Here is a 17,686-nt window from a genome sequence, read left to right as displayed (position 1 = left end):
TCTCTCTCTCTGCGTTATCATGTGAACACATTATTTGGTGTAAAAAAAAACCCAAACACACTTCACTCATTGTTCTGTGATTCAGATAGTTTCCCTCCGCTTTGTTGGACTCCAACGTTGCAGCTGTTTGAGCTGTATAGATTTAATGCGGCGCTTCAACATCAGTTTTTTAGAGGCAGAGCAGCAGCGAATGTGACCTGAATGCAGGGCATGACTTAATGGGATGAGACACAAAACTCATTCAAAAACAGTCTCTTGAAGAATCTGAAACGCTTTCGCAGCCTTAGTCATCGCAGCCGTGTGATATTTGTCGGAGCAGCGGACTGTATGCGGCTGTATTTCCTGATGTAAATCTGCCTCATCTCTGGAGTCATGCTTTGGCTACAGTGAGATGCGGTTCTGAGGAGGGACAGTCATGGATTTAGGATTTCGTTTGTTTCATTATAACGTGAGATCACCGCTGACAAAACACCATGGAGTGATTGACATACAGTAACTGGGTTTTGGGAGTGAGGAGATCGACCTTTTGGTCCATCGGTTGCCTGTATCTCAGTGCTCCAATCCTACGTTTTTGTCGACGGAGCCCCCTGGCAATCGGCATTATTTTCTCTCAGTCTGTGGCTAGTGGGGGAGGCGGAGAGAGAACCGCGGTGGAAGGCGCCGTAATAGCGTTATAGCTGCCTATACCAGAAATAATGTTTTGTTTTTTGGAATGAAACGTGGCTTATGTTTTTGCGACCGGACTACCAAACTTGTGGTTCACTGCAGCATTTTGCGTCTTTTCCCTCCGCTGCAGATGATACAGAAAACCATCATAGCGGTACCCCACCACTGCAATTTTTGGGCAAAGATAAGAGTGGCGTCGTCTTGCAGTTAAGGCTACTATGGCAGCATAGGGGGCATCTTCTGGAGGGGAGAATCCGTCAATTCGCTCGCTTATGCTATCTACAATGCCTTATTATTAGCGGAAAGCAGTGACTGGATTTGAAACCCAGCATCATCCTGCGGTCTCCCCGTTTCAAAGCTGCTGTTTACCCATTGAAAATCACTCAAAAAAGCAGCGGATCCCGATGGCATGGACACTTATGCAAGGTCTGCCGCGCTGCCGTGCTACTGGAGCCTACTTGCTGTCTCTTTATTCAACCCAGCTCCATCGCCATCGCCCCGCAGCCGAAAGAGCCCTGCCGCAACGCGACCAGCGACCACCGAGCCAAAGTAGGCGGCATGAGGCTTGATTCAGTACATTTATCCATGCTGGTCATCGGGGTCTCATTTGCCTGCTACTCCCCGAGTTTGAATTCCCTGCAGGACCAGGTTTACAAATCCGCCGTGGTAATCGAGGGCAAGGTGCAGTCTACGCCTGTGAACGTCTCCGCGGAGCCGTACCGTGTGAATGTCAAAGTGCTGGATGTTTGGCCCCTAAACAGTGGGGGTTTGGAGCGAGAACAGCTCGTCACCGTGGGGGATTTTGGATCTGAGGCTCCGTGCACCAAAGTGAAGAAGAACCACAAATACATTTTTTTCATGGACCCCACTGACGAGCCCTTGGTTTTCAAGGCATCGTTTGCGCCTCTGGACACGAGTGGAAAGAACCTAAAAAAGGATGTTGGGAAGATCCTGTGTGAGGACTGCGGTAAGTTAATGTATTGTGGATTACCGTTGAAGTCCAACCCGGAAGAATGAACGCTCTATTAACAGCCCTCGGCTTACAGGGCTTTTGGTAACAGGCACTCTGGTGAATTGTGGTTATGATGGCCACAGCGTGGTTTGGAGTCAGTGGGTACCAGATAGGTGCCTTAGGGGCGTCTATGCAGCAATTTTCGACAACTCTCGCAGGCTCCCATAGCCCACATGATCAATCAAACTCTCTTTCTCTCTCCCATTCTCTTTCCCCTGAACTGCATCAGACATGCGCCTCGCACTGTTGCTTATGAGGAATTGCAGTTTCTGTGTATCGAACTATCTGCATCCTGCAAACCCGCATTGTACTTTCAACGTTTCAGGCACATTTGAATGCATCTCTCACTCGCTGTAGGCTTCACATGTAGCTTTGCGTTTTGATCAAAAATCGTCTCCTCTTCTCGTATGACTCGGGGCACATGTATTTCATGGAGCCGGTACGATTTCAGGACCAGGGACAGCGGCCTGTTTCACCGGTATCACGTGTGGTAAAACCAGGCTACCCTAAGCAAATTGGCTCTGAGGCTATATTTAGGCTCAGGCCATGCTTTAATGCTTTAATACCAAACACTTTATAGCCTGTCAAGTCCAAGTACTGTATGCACACATGCATCATAAGGGCTAGCAGTGGGTATTGTAGTCCAGACCTGGAATTGATTGAAAATATCAAATGATCAACTTTAGCACTCAACACTTGGAGGTTTTCTCCTTTTGTTTAGATTCAGAGGGGACTCTGGTCAGCAGATGTCGCCCTTAGGGAGTGTTTTCAAAAAAAGATAAATATATATAAATAAATAAATAAACAAAAGTATATTCATATTGTTTCATATACAGCATTCCCTCCCACATGGCTTGTAAGATCTCACAAATGAAAATCAAGGCTGATCATTTTGCTCAGGTTGTGGAAGTTATCGATTAGGAACAATGCAGCATCCTGTTGCACTGGTGCAGATGCAACAGTATGCACATAAATACGTGCATTAATGTGTGCGTGTGTGTGTGTGTGTGTGTGTGTGTGTGTGTGTGTGTGTGTGTGTGCATGTGTGTAGTGACAGAATTCATGGGCCACTTGTCGACAGCTCAGATGCCACAGAGCTTCTTTCTTGTTTTATAGTTTTACAGCATGTTATGATCAGTTTCTACTAGTTTCACTATAAAGTAGCATCAGTGTCTCTAACTGGATCTCAAACACCACTAAGTGCTTGTGTTACTGCTTTATTGGGTCTGCAACTAACATCCCATGCTAGTCAGTGTGCAACGCAACTACAAAACGTGAGGCAGCTCATCATCTGTACTTTGAATGTTTACATCACACATGAAAATCTCTTTTACTCCCATTTGTAATTGCACTTAAGTGTTGTGGCCTAGAACATGATATGTGCACTGTACCGCCGCTTTCTTAAATCCTCTTACCCTGTACTCATGAAACACGAATGCTCCCCTCTCTTCTTGATTTTGCCAGACTCACTCTGGCTTTTAAACTCATCATCCCATCAGAGAGGCAACACAAAATTGACCTTATTACCTCTCGAGTTCCCTAGACGGTCCACACATCCCCCATCAGTTCTTCTGCCACTTGGCAAAGCTCGTCAGTGACGTGATCAAACCGGCATTACCTGAGAGAGTTGCCACACCCGCTGCCTGGGCCTCTGTAGATCTCTTTTAGTTAGTACAAAGTACCTAACTACATGGCTCTGGTGTGCTGTTGTAAATGAGGGGCTTCTTATTTAGCGTAATTGATCTCTTCACTGTTTCTTTAGTGACCCTGCTTCCTTCCCAATCATGTCATTGTCAACATAACCTTTCATAGACAAACAGTCAGTCCCTTGACATCATCTTGTCCCTTTGAGCTCCCTCCTTCATTCATCAGGGACTCAGGATCAATAACGCCTGCTTCTTTCCTTCATATTAAGTTCTCTAATGTTGATTAGCACATCTATATTAATGGGCTAGTATGTGTTTGCTTGAACCTTGAACTGCTGCATAAGCAGATTTGTCTAAGCCCAAACACTGATTTCACGCCCTCTTAGCACATATCCCAGGCTCGCCCTGAGTCCTTCTCGTGCACGAGCTCCCAAGTGAACCAGACGACTGAACGTACATACTGTACAGCTCTCAAAGTGATGCAGTTATTGTCTTCTGGTTCCTAAGGGCTGCATGAAATACTAGCTATGTTCATCGTTTACCACCTGCACCCATTCCTCAGATCGAAACCACCCTGGGGTTTCCTGTCAAAGTGATACAGAAAACACCAAGAAACACTGTTCTTCTGATAGATTACAACCAACATATGCTAACACAGACTAATCTTAAGCTTTCCCGTATAGCGGCTGTCAGTGTCACAAGCAGATCATGGTGTATTCGACTGTAACTGCAACATTGTCTTTGACATTATTGTACTGTAAAGAACAAAAAAAGTGCAGTACAAACTGTAAACATCAAAATCAAGTACTGTATGTTAGCCTAAACACGTCAGCAAGTATTCCAATATTTTTTGGTCTACCGTTTAATCCAAGCTCATGTAGCCTCTATTTGATATTTTTGTTTCACATAATAATATATATAGACATTAGGAGCATGTGTCGCCAGGCTTGTATGGAAATGCTCAACCAGGAGGCCGAAATATGGAGTCTTTGTATATGACAGAAGACTGCCATACCATAGTTAGCATATTATGGTTATCACACTCTGTCCATCTTGTGCTGTTAAATACTATACTACTTTCTTACCAACTGAGGCTTTGAGGTGACAGAAAGCAACATGACCCCTGCTTCACTGAGAGTGGAGTATGTGGGTATGTTTTCAGTTCAGAGTCGAAGACCGCTGTACTAATTCCAAGTTTTTCACATCTGCCTTTTAGCTCTTGCTATTTAGCATAACAATAAGTGTTTTTGTCCTTCATGGCTCAGTCTAAATCGATAGTCAATTAAGTACGATGAAACAAATGATGGTAAGCGAGGCCCCCAGCTTTTTGTCTATCCACAGACCCTGTGGAGGAGACCTAGATAATTGCATTTTTTTTGTCTGCATGTGTGTCGGTGTATCAGTAAAACACGTATAAATCGCCTTTCCCCACACAAAAGGTCACATGAGTTGAGGAGTAGCACATCACCTTCATACTTCTAATTAACAAACGTGCAAATCATTCTCAGTATTGTGAGTATTTTATGTAGCGCTCATTAGGCAGGTTTATTTCTTTGAAGTAAATGAATGCAACAATGTTGTGAATGCACAATCGCTAATCTGTCACTATGAAGTATGTAGTCTCACAGGTCGCAGCTGCTGCATTGAGGTGGTAGACTGGCAGAAGATTGCCCCGAGCTATGCACCTTTCTGTGAAGTGAGAGAGTTCCTTAGAAGAGCTAGACATAGAACATGAATGACAGCTGCTGGTAGATGCTGGATTCTGCTCCTAGCCGCACCAGTTTGTCTGGCAGCAGTACAAATCAACAAGCATCTACAGGTTGGTCATTATACCATAATAGCACATTCAAGGGCAATTTAGCAAAGAGTTGATTGTGACAAATGTGCTCATTTACTGTATTTGACCGCCAAGATTATTGTCGTGTACAGGATGTGTGTTTGTTTAGATAAGAATCGTTGTTTTCAACTGTCACTGCTGTAGTGTCTCTAGCCCAGGGCAGAGGTACAGGATAATGAGATTGACCAGGTACCAAGCATGGATTTGTTTCGACAGAGGTTATAGCGTATGTTTGTGGGGACTATTTTCTGTGGACTTTATGCCCTGGTGAATCTCCACTCGCCTACTCTAGCTTGACAAGACAGCCTGATGTATATTTATAAGATGTATGAAAAAAGAGGATGGCCATTTTCTGTAATTGGCCTCTCATTTTCCTCTCCTATAGACACTTTCTCATTCAGCCTTGTACTCCACATTTCTAAAGACATCATTCTACAAGCTATCATTATGACAGAATGGACATACTGGAACATACTCGTGTGTCTACAAAAGTCACAATTCTGCAGTGACAGACCAGTTTTCATGATCGAGTTGAGGTTTACCGATTCAGGTCAAGGTTGATGTCTGTTTGCAGGGCACAGCTGTTACAAAGTAGATGTGTGAGTAGGCGGTGGACTTGAAGCCATTCAGGCTTTAAGCTATAAAAACAGGAACAATTTTTTTTAGGTGGTGTTTGTGTCCTGCTGTGTTACGCTACAATACATGTACACCACCTGTAATGTATGTAAACAAAGACATAGATGAGTGTGGATGCTGTGTGTGGAGTATCCTTTGCGGCTCTACAGCTAATGCAATTAATGCAGCCCTGTAATAATCACGGTGAAGACATCTAGCCTACTGCAGAGTGAGATGCTGTTGGTTAAGTTGTCTTTTACTGTCTTAACACACTGAACTGTGAACAGCCAAAACGCTTTGTTGGCACTGTCCAGTGCATTTCTAGGGTTTCATGCACATCTTACAGTTTTGTCAGTGTGTTGAGATTTCTGTTCCTCCACACATCAAATTGTGCGTGCAAAGTTATACCCCACAACAAAGCTGTATAAGAATAGGATGATGCTGTGTGCTGTCAGAATAACATTTGATAACATGTTTGATTTAATTGGATTTTTAAATGTGGTTAAATGAGCTTATTTACAGATGAGGCAAATTAATACACTTTTAAAACATGATGCAGTTATCACTGGTAAAGAGCTTTGGCCTATGCAAACCTGAGCCTGCAATCCAAAGCAAAACCCCACAAATGTGAACTGACTGACAGATTTACTTAGAACTTATCTGCTAACATTTACAATATCTCAGTGGAGTCTAAGCCATCCGGGTCAACACTTTATATCTTAAGAAGCATTTGGATGACAAAACCTCAAGAATCTTAAAGTCCAGTTGTCTACCTTTGACTTTGCACTTTTAGATAGCCGGTAATGTGAGCAAACTGTTGCCGTATGCATCCAGCTAACACAGAGAGGCATTAGCTTTCATTTGGAGTCACGTTGTCCAATATTCATTCTTTCTTTTTGTTTTGGCCAAGTGCTGCAAAATTATGGTATTTCGGTTTTTAGCTTGCTAGATATTTCTTGTGTAGATAGCAAGGGCTTGCTACACAAGAAATATTTGGTATAATTATGTGCTGGGCTGGTTCTGTACATTTTGGTTTCAGGAACTTCGAGCTACCCAGTGCTACTGGAGCAGTAAAGTGGACCAGTGATGTGAATTTAGCATCAAACCATCCATTAGCAATATACTTAATTCATCAGACAAGTCATCTTTATGTCTGCTAATATAAAATTGTATGTAGGTATGTCTTGTTAAGTTCAGAGTAGATTAGAGAATTGTCGACACAATGGTTATATAGGAAAGGGCTTAGAGAAAAGAGGACTGCAGCTCTATTTGATACTAATAAGAGATAACTATTTGTGGTCAAACAGAGAACTAACTATACATGCTGCGAGCCATGCCTACCAGTAGAATTAAATGATAAATGTATTCATCTAGCGCCTGTCTGATCCACCAGACACAAAGCTCTTTTGTGCCACTTGTCACATTCATCCATTCACACACACATTCATACACTGATGGCAGAGGCTTATGTGCCGAGTGCCAAACGCTCAACAGGAGCGATACAGTGCTTCCTATCCAGAGCTCTCATGCTGATACTGAGATACCCCCTCTCTCTGGTTTGTGGACCACCTTAGGTTTGACATCTTGGACGTTGCCACCTTGGTTTTGAGAAGCCAGAAATGATGCTATTTGGACAGAGCTGTTGGGTGATGTACTGCGAGTTGGGCTTTGCTTAATCTCTATAAACAGATATCTGAATATGAATTCTGAACCTTAGATGAGTGGCAAATGATTTAGCACTGACAGTATTCTAGTTTCCATTTGTAGTCTGAGTAGTATTGGCCAATTTGAGCAGGCTTTGATTGTAACAGCCCATGTGTAGATGATGATTTTTGTTCTTGCATTACTTGTTTCAGCCATCTGTATTCATATGAGTTTAAAATGATTAAATCCTGATCAGTCGATAGCTGATGGGTTGCGAGATCGGACTGTTCTTGGTTATGACTCCATTGTCAAGCAGGAAAAAAAGGCAGCCTGCTTAGTTATAAATATACTTGTAATAAAGCTGAGCAGTACACTAAAATATGTTTCCATGCAGCAACAGAAGCTTGATTCATATTTAATCAACCATGATAGCCACATCCTAAACCATCCCCTGCTTCATTGTCTATTTTGCTGTTTTGCGGTACTATAACTTACAAAATCAACATCATGCTGTATGAAAGAGGACTAGAAAACTAGAAACTGTTCATAAACTCACGAGGAAACAGTTTAGTGAGGTCATAAATCAAGTGAGAAGTCTGGCTTATAAGCCTTTTCACATATCTCTTAAGCTTACATACAATCAGACTTTATTTTACCAACTACTCTGCTCCCTGCTGGCCATCAGAAAGAATGCATGTGTAAGACACTTGAGCACTGGTTTCACTGTTCAGACCTGGAGACTCTGCCCAGTGATTATAATTTCACTGGTGGCATGCCACATTACATGGCGAAATATCTGCCTCGAGTTTCTCAACATGTCTATAGTTTGACTCAACGTATCAGAGTAAGCACAGGTGTGACAGGTAACTAATGGTTTGCTCTCATGTTTCAGGGAGCCAGCCACCACATGCAATATCAGAGGACATGCTCACCTAAATGGAATGCAAGCTTTTATTAAGGTTATTAGTTACACAAAATGTCTACCCCGAGAGGTCTAAGCAGCTTGTCTGGCAATTAGCAGCAGCAGACCTCTGACGAATATATCCAGAGAGGAGCCCATGAGCACACAAGGGTGACATGGTTCCATAATAATCCTGCCCATGTCCCAATTTAGGAAAATTAAGAGAAAATTTACACAAAAAAAGAAAAGAAAAATCATAAGTAGATTTTTAGGTGTAGTAAAAGTAGCAATGTTTGATTTTATTTGTTTATTATTTGCTCATTTTATCAATATATTGTACCAAAGTTCACATTGTTCTAAAGGAAGAGATGGGGATCACTCTCCAAAAACACTTTTGAAAAATGTGAAAGTCAAAACAAAGTGTGTGTTTTGACAGACTACAGTAAACCTAACATGTTGGATTAGACTGTAGACACTCTTAGTACAACAAAAAGATCCACTCCCTTTGATGAGTTATTATCACTTCCAAATTCTGCTCTAATGTGCTGCACCACAGAACACAAGTACAGCTGCCATTATGGTTTTAACATGAGTTTAGTTCTAATTGGGTGGTTTAACCAGTGTACTGTGACAGATATTTTTGCTTAGCATGCCCATTGATTTCAGACACGCCAAAGCAATGCTTTGGATGATTATAAATTTCCATGCTGTAATACAGAATTACGGCTGTGCTCATGGAGAATAATGTGCTTACTAATAATGGGCCAGCTTTTAAGTTCAGCTGGATAAGAACTATGAAGTCTGCAATGCCATGCACTTTCAGGCTTGTGATATTACATCAAATTAATCTGTGCTAACTGCTTGAGTCCGATTTTTGAAGAATTACAAATATTTGCTCGATGTTGACACTGGGAAGGTTGTAGAAGAAACGGCCGGAAACAATGAGGTGGTAAACAGAAGACAGATATTTTGTTTGTTTGTTTTCTTCATTGAAACTAATAAGGGAAAATCTGCAGACATCAATGGATACATTGTGTGTTTAAGACATGTTTTTATCGCCTTAAAATATTAAAACTTTGTGTTAATAATCAATAGTTTTTTTGTATCTATGGCAGGTTAGTGGTAAGTGTTTTATGCTACAATATTTAGAGGAACGAGGGAAAGATATGTTTATGAGTATATATTTAGTGATATGCATGAGAACCGGGCTCTTTCTACCATTTACATGTAAAAAAAAAAAAAGTCACCATTTTACAGATGTATATAACACTTAAATCATTGGTACATCAGCCGTCAGACAGAGGAGCAGGATTAGGTTGGTTGCCGGTGGTGTGAATGCAGATTAGTCTCACAGTTAGTACACAATGTCACAACCAATAATCTCCATTAATCTCTGGCTTGAATTCATAAAGTGGCATGAAAGCTGCTTTTGGAACAGAAAAACCATTTAGGGCAGAATTTTCAGTGAGGACAGAGTTTAGTGGTTTGTCTTTCACTATTAGTATGAAGATATGAGATCAACGTTCCGTATTTGTGTGTGACTCCACACTTACATCCACAAGGTCTGAATGCAGAGTATTCCTTATATCAAAGTAATGAATGACAGGCCTGTCAGTGGAGGGCAGTCAGCAGCTTTTTTTATGTAGACTTTAAAAGATGACCTTGATATTTCTATCGGAGCACTTTGATGTAAACATGTTAAAGTATTTATATAACCATGTTACTAAGATCTGATTTTAAGTTTTAACATTTGAGGTGTATGTATTATTTCTAGAATAATTGGAGCATCAAACTTTATTTATATCAAGCATTCATTCCTTAAACGTAACATGAGAAATGCAGAAAACTGAACAGTAAACACAGTCACAGCGCATTCACTATAATAGTAGATATTTTGCTACTTCCATGACTCTACAACACTGATGGAACAATTCATAATCCTTTATATAGTTCACTTATTTTGACTTCTTCTATTTAACTAAAGAATACTGTCACTGCCGAGTTGTAAGCAGCTGTTTGTTCACTAACAACAAAACTTATACAGCATTACTGTAAATCTAAAATGGAAAAAGAAGAACTTACAGTAAGCTTCAGCCTCTGTGATCATAGTTTACACCATGCCTGTCTGCTTTTTTAGCAATTAGAACTCTGAATTTTTCAACCCACTGAAGAATGTTGCCTTCACCACAATGAGGCAGTATATGATCAGGATCAGGAAGCAGGAGAAACAGCGAAAAGTTGAAAGGGATGAGTCCGTTGGGAATGTCACAGCAGTTGTTAGACTCCCTGCCCCTGCGACTGGAGCTGTGTCAAAAACACTCAAAGCCCACAGTCACTGCACAGTCCCGGAAATATGTACAGGATAACAACTGTGAAAGTCACTGCCATTTGGATTTGTTCACAAAAGGAGGCCATGTTTCTAGTGTCAGACCTGTGCTGTTAATACTGTAGCCAGCTGTAAGTGAATGTTCTTTTGACTCAGCTAACTGTAATGAAGTCCTTCAGGGAGAAGCAATCATGTATAGTGTTGGACCGAGGTCAAAAAGACGGCCCGTAATAACTGTGAGCAGTTGTCGATAAAGACATCCACGTCTGTCCCCGGAGCTGGAAATTCCCAAAACCAAAGAAACAGTAACGTTAAATACAAAGCATTTAAATACAGCTTTTTTTGTTTAAATCACAACAAGTACTTAAGATACAAACCTGTTTTATAGTACAGTTTATTCATATTTGCGACCTGCTAGCACTGTTTCATGTGTTTATATGGGACTGCTCTTCATCACTTGTATTCACTGCTTTGTGAAGACAGTTTAGGTTTACCCTGCCTTTTGAATCATTCAGTCATTTGCAGCTATCTTGGGCTACTTTTCCTTCACAGGCTGCAGCCAGTGCATGTAATTAAATATTTAAAAGCTTTTTTTTTTTCTTTTTTTTTCCTGTGTGCAGCATGAAAAGTTGTCAACAAAATTAACCCTTTAAAGTCACAAGGATGCTCAACATTAAACTCAGGGGACAGGTTGTTAAAAATGCGCATTAGTAATAGGTAAATATGAAACCTAAGCATACACTATGTACTGTAAAACACATGTCGTGTCGAGAAAAAAACAAAACAAACAAACTGTATTTTAGCGTGGAAAAGACCACACCGTGGATTTGTCATTTTGCAACCAGAAAAGAGCAACAGAACAGAAAACAAATGAATCATTCAGCAGCATTAATAAAACATTATTATTTCACTGTTTGGGCACAGATTCTGGAATGTCTTATATTCATAAAATAATGTAGTTTTAGGCCCTACATTTGCACTACATATATGTGGATTCACTACTTTGGAGAAAAGGCTGCCAATAAATAGTTTTCAGAGGCTATTAACTTGATTTCATATGCACTTGGCTTTATTTACATCCATCGACAGCTCCATTATTAACCCTGTTTATTCTGCTAATCCAGCTCTGGATCAATGCGTGCAAATGGCATAACTCTAAAAAGCTCAGGAAAGCTCATTTTTCAGTGATTTGAAATCTGATTAAGCTGCCCAGCTCCTTCCAATATGGAACTGGTTACTGTTGCATGTAATATCTTTCTCTCCCCACTTCTGGTGTGTGTTGTGTCTGTAAGCTCACACTGACACAGTGTTACATTCAGATACTTTTAAACACTATAATTGCCTTTAACACCAGGCTTTTTGTCAGGAGTGTCAAGATCACACAAATTACTGTGGAGATCAACATTGTTTTGGCATGTTGTAGAAGTATTCCTTGGTCCAAAGAGGGAGGATGAAGCTTGCAGGCATGAATTTACATCTTTTTTTTTTCACGTGTAGATATTTTGTGGCTTTTGTATTTTCTCGGGAGCTATGCAGAGAAAACACATTCCATAATATTCCATAAACTTCTTTATAGGTGACTACAGAGCTCTTCAATCACAGGGTATCAAAGGTTTGTGTAAACTGCTTAAGGTCTTTAATGTCAACATCAGCTCCACTTTAATTATAGTATGTCAGACAAAAATAAAATAAAATGGCAGATTGTCTTGTTTCTAATGTCAGCAGAGGACACAAGATAAAACTTCAGCATTGCTGGAATTTTTGTCTCGTCTTCTGATAACTGCGGAAAAAAACAGCATGAAAAGTGTCATATTACTTTGACAAACTTATGACGATGTTCCAGAAAACGATGCAAAGGCGGAAGGAAAGGGTGACAAAGTTCCTGGCAGAATTGATACAGCTTATCACTCAATGACATTTCTGGGTTTCCAAATAGTAAGAGGCGACTAGTATTGAGACGTATTGTAGTGTATTCAACATGTCTACATTTGTTTACATTTTAAGATTAGATAAGATAGTACGCTAGGTAGAACTTTATTAACTAAAGGAAACTCTGCAGCAGAGCTTGTTCAAAAGTTACACAAGCATGAGAATAAAAAACACTGTAAAATACATATAAAGTGTAGAAGGAAGACAAATAAATACACAAAAATAACTAGTACTGATAATATTGGTTGACTTATTCTATAAGTCAGTACTGGAAGCAGCTTGACACTGAAGGACAGTGCAGGAGATAACAACCTTTGACTGCAGACTCATTCTCTCTCATCCATTTACTCTAGACCCCAGGCCAGTACTTCACTGTCATCATGCCCCAGTTTCGAGTCAAAAAATTTGAGCAGGTTATGTTGAGGCTTTTGATTTGATGACAGAAACAACAGTTTTTTGGACTGTTTTTAGGTCATGTTATGATCATAAAGTTTGTTATACCAACACAGGAAAGTGGACATTGGCTGGGACTGGCATGCTACCTTATATTCACTTACAACATGTTTATCCACATATTCTCAAAGTAGTACCTTTACAAGATTTTTTAAAAACATACATATAACTAAGCATAGCCTCTTCCACTTTTATTTGTCTGCAAGTTGACTAAGTTTCACTTCAGAGAGTTTTTATAAGGAATGCAATGATTATAAGTACATTTCTCCCCAGGTCTGTTTATATGCTTGCCAGTGCTTGGGTGTGTATTCTTTGGGTAATTGTCTTAATTTCTGTAAAGTACATTTGCTATAATTCTGTGTTGGCAAGCATATGCATGTTTTCCTGCGTCAGTTATGAGATGTCTAGTTTTAGAAGCCTGTCTGCATTTGTGTTGTGATTCAAGCATGATTAGTGCCATGTAAAGCTTGAAAACAAATCATACACTGCAGTGAGTGTTTGTCCAAAAGTGTAATATAACTGTCAGTTATTATTGTCCACAGAAAGCTGATTGTGTCCATGACAGGAACTTCGATAGGGAACAAAAGGACCATGGGAAGGACAACTGTGTTTGTGTGCAGCGTGCCGAAGTGTTGAAAAGAGGGGCTGCTGGCACTCCCGCTGGGCGCCTCCCGGTGTGTTTAAGGGACGTGTCCGGCCATGTTCACCCCACACACACAGTACATATCCTGAGAGAAGGTTTGTTTCCTCAGGTATGTTGTAGGTGTGGATTGATGTGTGTCTTAACATGAAAAGACTTTAAACAGAATGGAATGACTTGTTAGCTGTGTTTGGAAGTGGACCAAGAGAAAATCATGTTCCCCCCTCAGCTGTGAATGGGGGTCTACTCTGAGGAAGACATTTGTTTCAGCAGAATTACAGAAACATGCATTCACAGCAGAAGACGAGATGAATTGCCTAATTCTGTGGTGTGATTGAGTGTCAGTATCCGGAACGTAATACAGAGGAGGAGCTGATAAAAGATTTTGACACTGTTGACTCACAGAAGAATAACGTGTAAACAACTTGACACACTCATTGCATTGAATACTTTAGTATTTCGTCTCTACATCATCCCCCTGTAAGATGACCGGATATTTAACATACACACCCAGAGTGACTCTTGCGTGCCGTCTGTGTTCTTAAGAAAACTGTGACGCCATCAAGTTGTAAATCCTTGAGCTTTTCCAGAATGAATGATTTGGGAAAGACCACAAAAGATAGTGAGTCATCCATATTTATAAGGGACATACTTAAACTCTGCAAAGCACAGTACAAGGGACAAAAAGTTGTAGCTAATTTAGACGATTATTAAATATTAAGCGTGCGTGTCTGTCTGTGATTACTCCTGAATGTATGGTGCGGGGGTGTGTGTGTTTTGTTAGTTGGCTGTTACTCTATCCTTTACCCTTGCTTTCTTCTGACCTTCCACCAGTGCTGCTCATTATTGTGTTGCTCTAATCTGGGGGGGACAGGACTGGGTGCAGAAGTGTATTTATCTTCCTGCACAAATAGGACCTCTTTCCGTCTGGTCCCTGCTCAGCTTGTTGTTGAAAGATAGTGAGCAGTGTAAAGCAAGCTTCAATATGTGTGTGTGTGTGTGTGTGTGTGTTTGTGTGTGTGTGTGGGTGCATAGTGTGTGCATGGGTGAACTGAGATGTGTCCCAGCTGCCGCACAGACCAGCACACTCACCATCACCTCAATGCAGCAAAGGCAGACAAAAGAGGAATATATCTCCCTTGTGATATTGATACCCCTTAACTCCGGGGGTGTTTTACCCTAAATGAGAAAGCAACATTCCTCACAGAGTTCTGTTGTACTTGTAACGAGCCAGTAAGATCAGTGTTACAGAATGTCCCTGTAGTGTGAGCCCTGTAGCCCCATTTCCGCTTTTCCTCCGTCACATCTGTTGGGATGTGTACTTTTGCTACGCATTGTCTAGGCATGTTTCTTTTCATTCCCTTGTTGTCTCCATGACATTAGGCTTGCAAGCAGGCAGTTATCATACTGCAAATGGCCATGGGCCAGGAAACCACTGCAGGCAAGCCACTATTACACAACAACACATAATGTACCATGTAAAATAATAGAATGTAGTGATGGCTTCTCTCTTTGAATGGATTGGTGACCTCAGTTTCGCACATCTTTATCCACACCAACATGGTTTAGTATTGCACAATTACTGCAACAATTAATACCCCGCTGGCTAAAACTCAACTATTAGTTTTTAGGCTAAAGCTTTGGTGCTGCTCCTCCATCACTAATCTGTTCTTACCCTTTAGAGTTAAAACAACTTCAGCTAGCTTTGACCTCCTTCTTAGTACCCGGGGTTGTCAGTCACTGGCGATGGATTTAACAGCTTGGATGGGTGGAGAGGGTTTTTTCGTGGGGCCTGTGCAGTCATCTTGTTGCTCTGAGATGACCCAACCACCGTCCTGGCTTCCTGTCAGCTCTGTCTGGCTTGCCAGAGCACAGTGTGAGGCCATCCTGGCACCGTCAACTGGGGCCACTCTCTTGCCCACTTATCAAGCGTCGCTCAATTTGAGACCGCCTTGATCTCGGCTTATGCCGCCAAAGCATGATCTAAGCTTACACATGCGTAGCGGCCTGTTTTTCCAGGAAAAGCCTACATTGGTGAAAAACAAACAAAGAGATAAGACAGACTCTTGATAAGCCTATGCTCCAGCCATGAGAGGCAAAAGCCGAAATGCAAATGACTTGACCAAGAAGCTGGTTTCACTCTGTGTGAAACTCCTCACAGTGTCCTCATTGTGACATGTTTGTGCTGCTCTAAAATCACATTCTGGAGATAAAGGACAAGTGCAGAGCACAAAAGGAATTTGATTTGATGAGAAGAATGCAAAGCAGAGAACGGATGCACGCATGTTTTCGAAGGGGGGTAGTTGCTGATAAGAGCACAACCTTCCCGTCTTTTCCCTCGTGTGGATTTACATTTCTGCAGTTTAAAGTCATGTATGGAGTGACATGAATCATTTAAATCCACAGTTCAAATACCTCTAATACTTCATGTGTGCAGTCATTGGTTTGCTTGGAAATGTTTGCGATGACTGGGAAACCTTTTTTTTTTTAAGGCAAAGATTAATATATTGAGATTAACATCATTGTGTCCAAGTGTGCATGTGTCAGGAAATGATGCTGACTAACGCTCTGAAAATTCTATTTTAGCGACTTATTTGTTTAAGGGGTTGTTGTTTTTTTTCACACATTCAAAGTGATATGCAAAGACGACAACGTGCGGCGTTTAGTCAGTTGGTTTTACAGTGAAAAATGTGTGCGCAATGGAAAAATACACGCGGCGATCCTGCTGTTACGCAGTCATACAGATGTGGTGTCTTAAAAAGTCCATTTCATAGAAGTATACTTTTGTACAGAGCAGTGGTTTGTATTAGCTACACTATGAGTGGAAAACAGGTCCATTTTGAAAGCATCAATGACCCAATGTGCCTCTTCTATTTACATGTGGATGCACCTGTGTGTTTGTATGCGTATGTGCGTGTTTGAGGGGGTATGTTTGTATTTGAGTGTGACAGTGTATACTTTGTCAGCCCAAGGACACTTAGATTGAGTGTGTGTTGTTCTCTCTGGTGAGAGCACACATATGTGTTTGCATGAAGACCTGGTTCTATGTGGGTGTTTGTTTGATAAACTGTGAGAGCATGTGGGAGACTGTTTGTCTATTCATCTGGGTGAGAGCAAGAGAGAAAGAGCAGAATGAGGAGGTGGAAGATATCTGCTTCCAGCCACTATCTTGAAGTCAATCTGTTCGCAGTCACACACAAACCTCTTTATCTCTCCCTTAGACAGAAAGGAGGGAGACGGACAGAGAGGCAGAGGAAAATAAATATGTTTAAAAAGAGGGAGAGGGAGAGAGAGAGAGAGAGCACATCTGTCATTAAAAATATTTCTGATATTTCAGTATGACCCCAATAACTATTATCGTCCAATAGAGATGCTCTTTGTTATCAGCGAGGAAATAAATAGAAATTTTTATCACCCGTGTCATCAAGCAGAACATTATTTTACAGTGTTTGGGACTTTAGCCACTGTGGAAACTGACATCATTAACATCCTCTATAGATACTGCTACACTGCATCCTCACACACACTCAATGCACCACACACACTCCGTCACATGACCATGGCCGGTGCCAAAAAACAGCCGTCACATTTTCTGTCCTGAAGTTAAAAAGCCCACAATTATATCTGTCTGTCTGTCTGTCTGTCTGTCTGCCTGTCTGTCTGCCAAACAAGCAGAAAGAGCAAAAAGAAAAAAACAAAAAAAATCAATCTCAGCTTAATTGTAGGTCTGGCACAAATGTACGGCTGTCATTTACAGTGTAGCTCTGGCAGCCATCCAGATAAGGAAGACGATCACTAAGAGTTCGGAGGCATAGAGATCACATCTGCTAAAAGGGCTGAGTGTGTGTGTGTGTGTGTCTGTATGTGCGTGTGTGTGTGTGTGTGTGTGTGTGTGTGTGTGTGTGTGCCAGGCTGCCGTGGTGCTGGCCTGTTATTGCAGTATCATGCCCCATTGGCTGATGAGTTGCTATGCTCATCTCTTGTTCCTCTCAGCCCCAATCAAACCTGTCACATTAT

At 41.2% G+C, this 17,686-nt stretch overlaps 1 protein-coding gene across 4 annotated transcripts in view; it reads left to right on the top strand.

Annotated features, from left to right (window-relative positions):
* The first annotated feature begins 185 nt into the window (after positions 1-185).
* nrg2a (neuregulin 2a) overlaps positions 186-17,686 on the top strand; it is a 67,944-nt gene continuing 50,443 nt past the window's right edge. For all 4 annotated transcript variants that reach the window (XM_027273590.1, XM_019253196.2, XM_027273589.1 and 1 more), the window contains exon 1: positions 186-1,633. In XM_027273590.1, coding sequence (XP_027129391.1) covers positions 1,225-1,633 — 409 coding nt within the window. In that variant the 5' untranslated portion in view covers positions 186-1,224. The remainder of the gene's footprint in view (positions 1,634-17,686) is intronic.

Source organism: Larimichthys crocea, chromosome XXII, assembly GCF_000972845.2.
Source record: "Larimichthys crocea isolate SSNF chromosome XXII, L_crocea_2.0, whole genome shotgun sequence".
Classification (NCBI taxonomy): Eukaryota; Metazoa; Chordata; class Actinopteri; family Sciaenidae; genus Larimichthys; species Larimichthys crocea.
The sequence above is the reverse complement of the archived record's forward strand: the minus strand, read 5'-3'. Positions and strand labels throughout refer to the sequence as shown.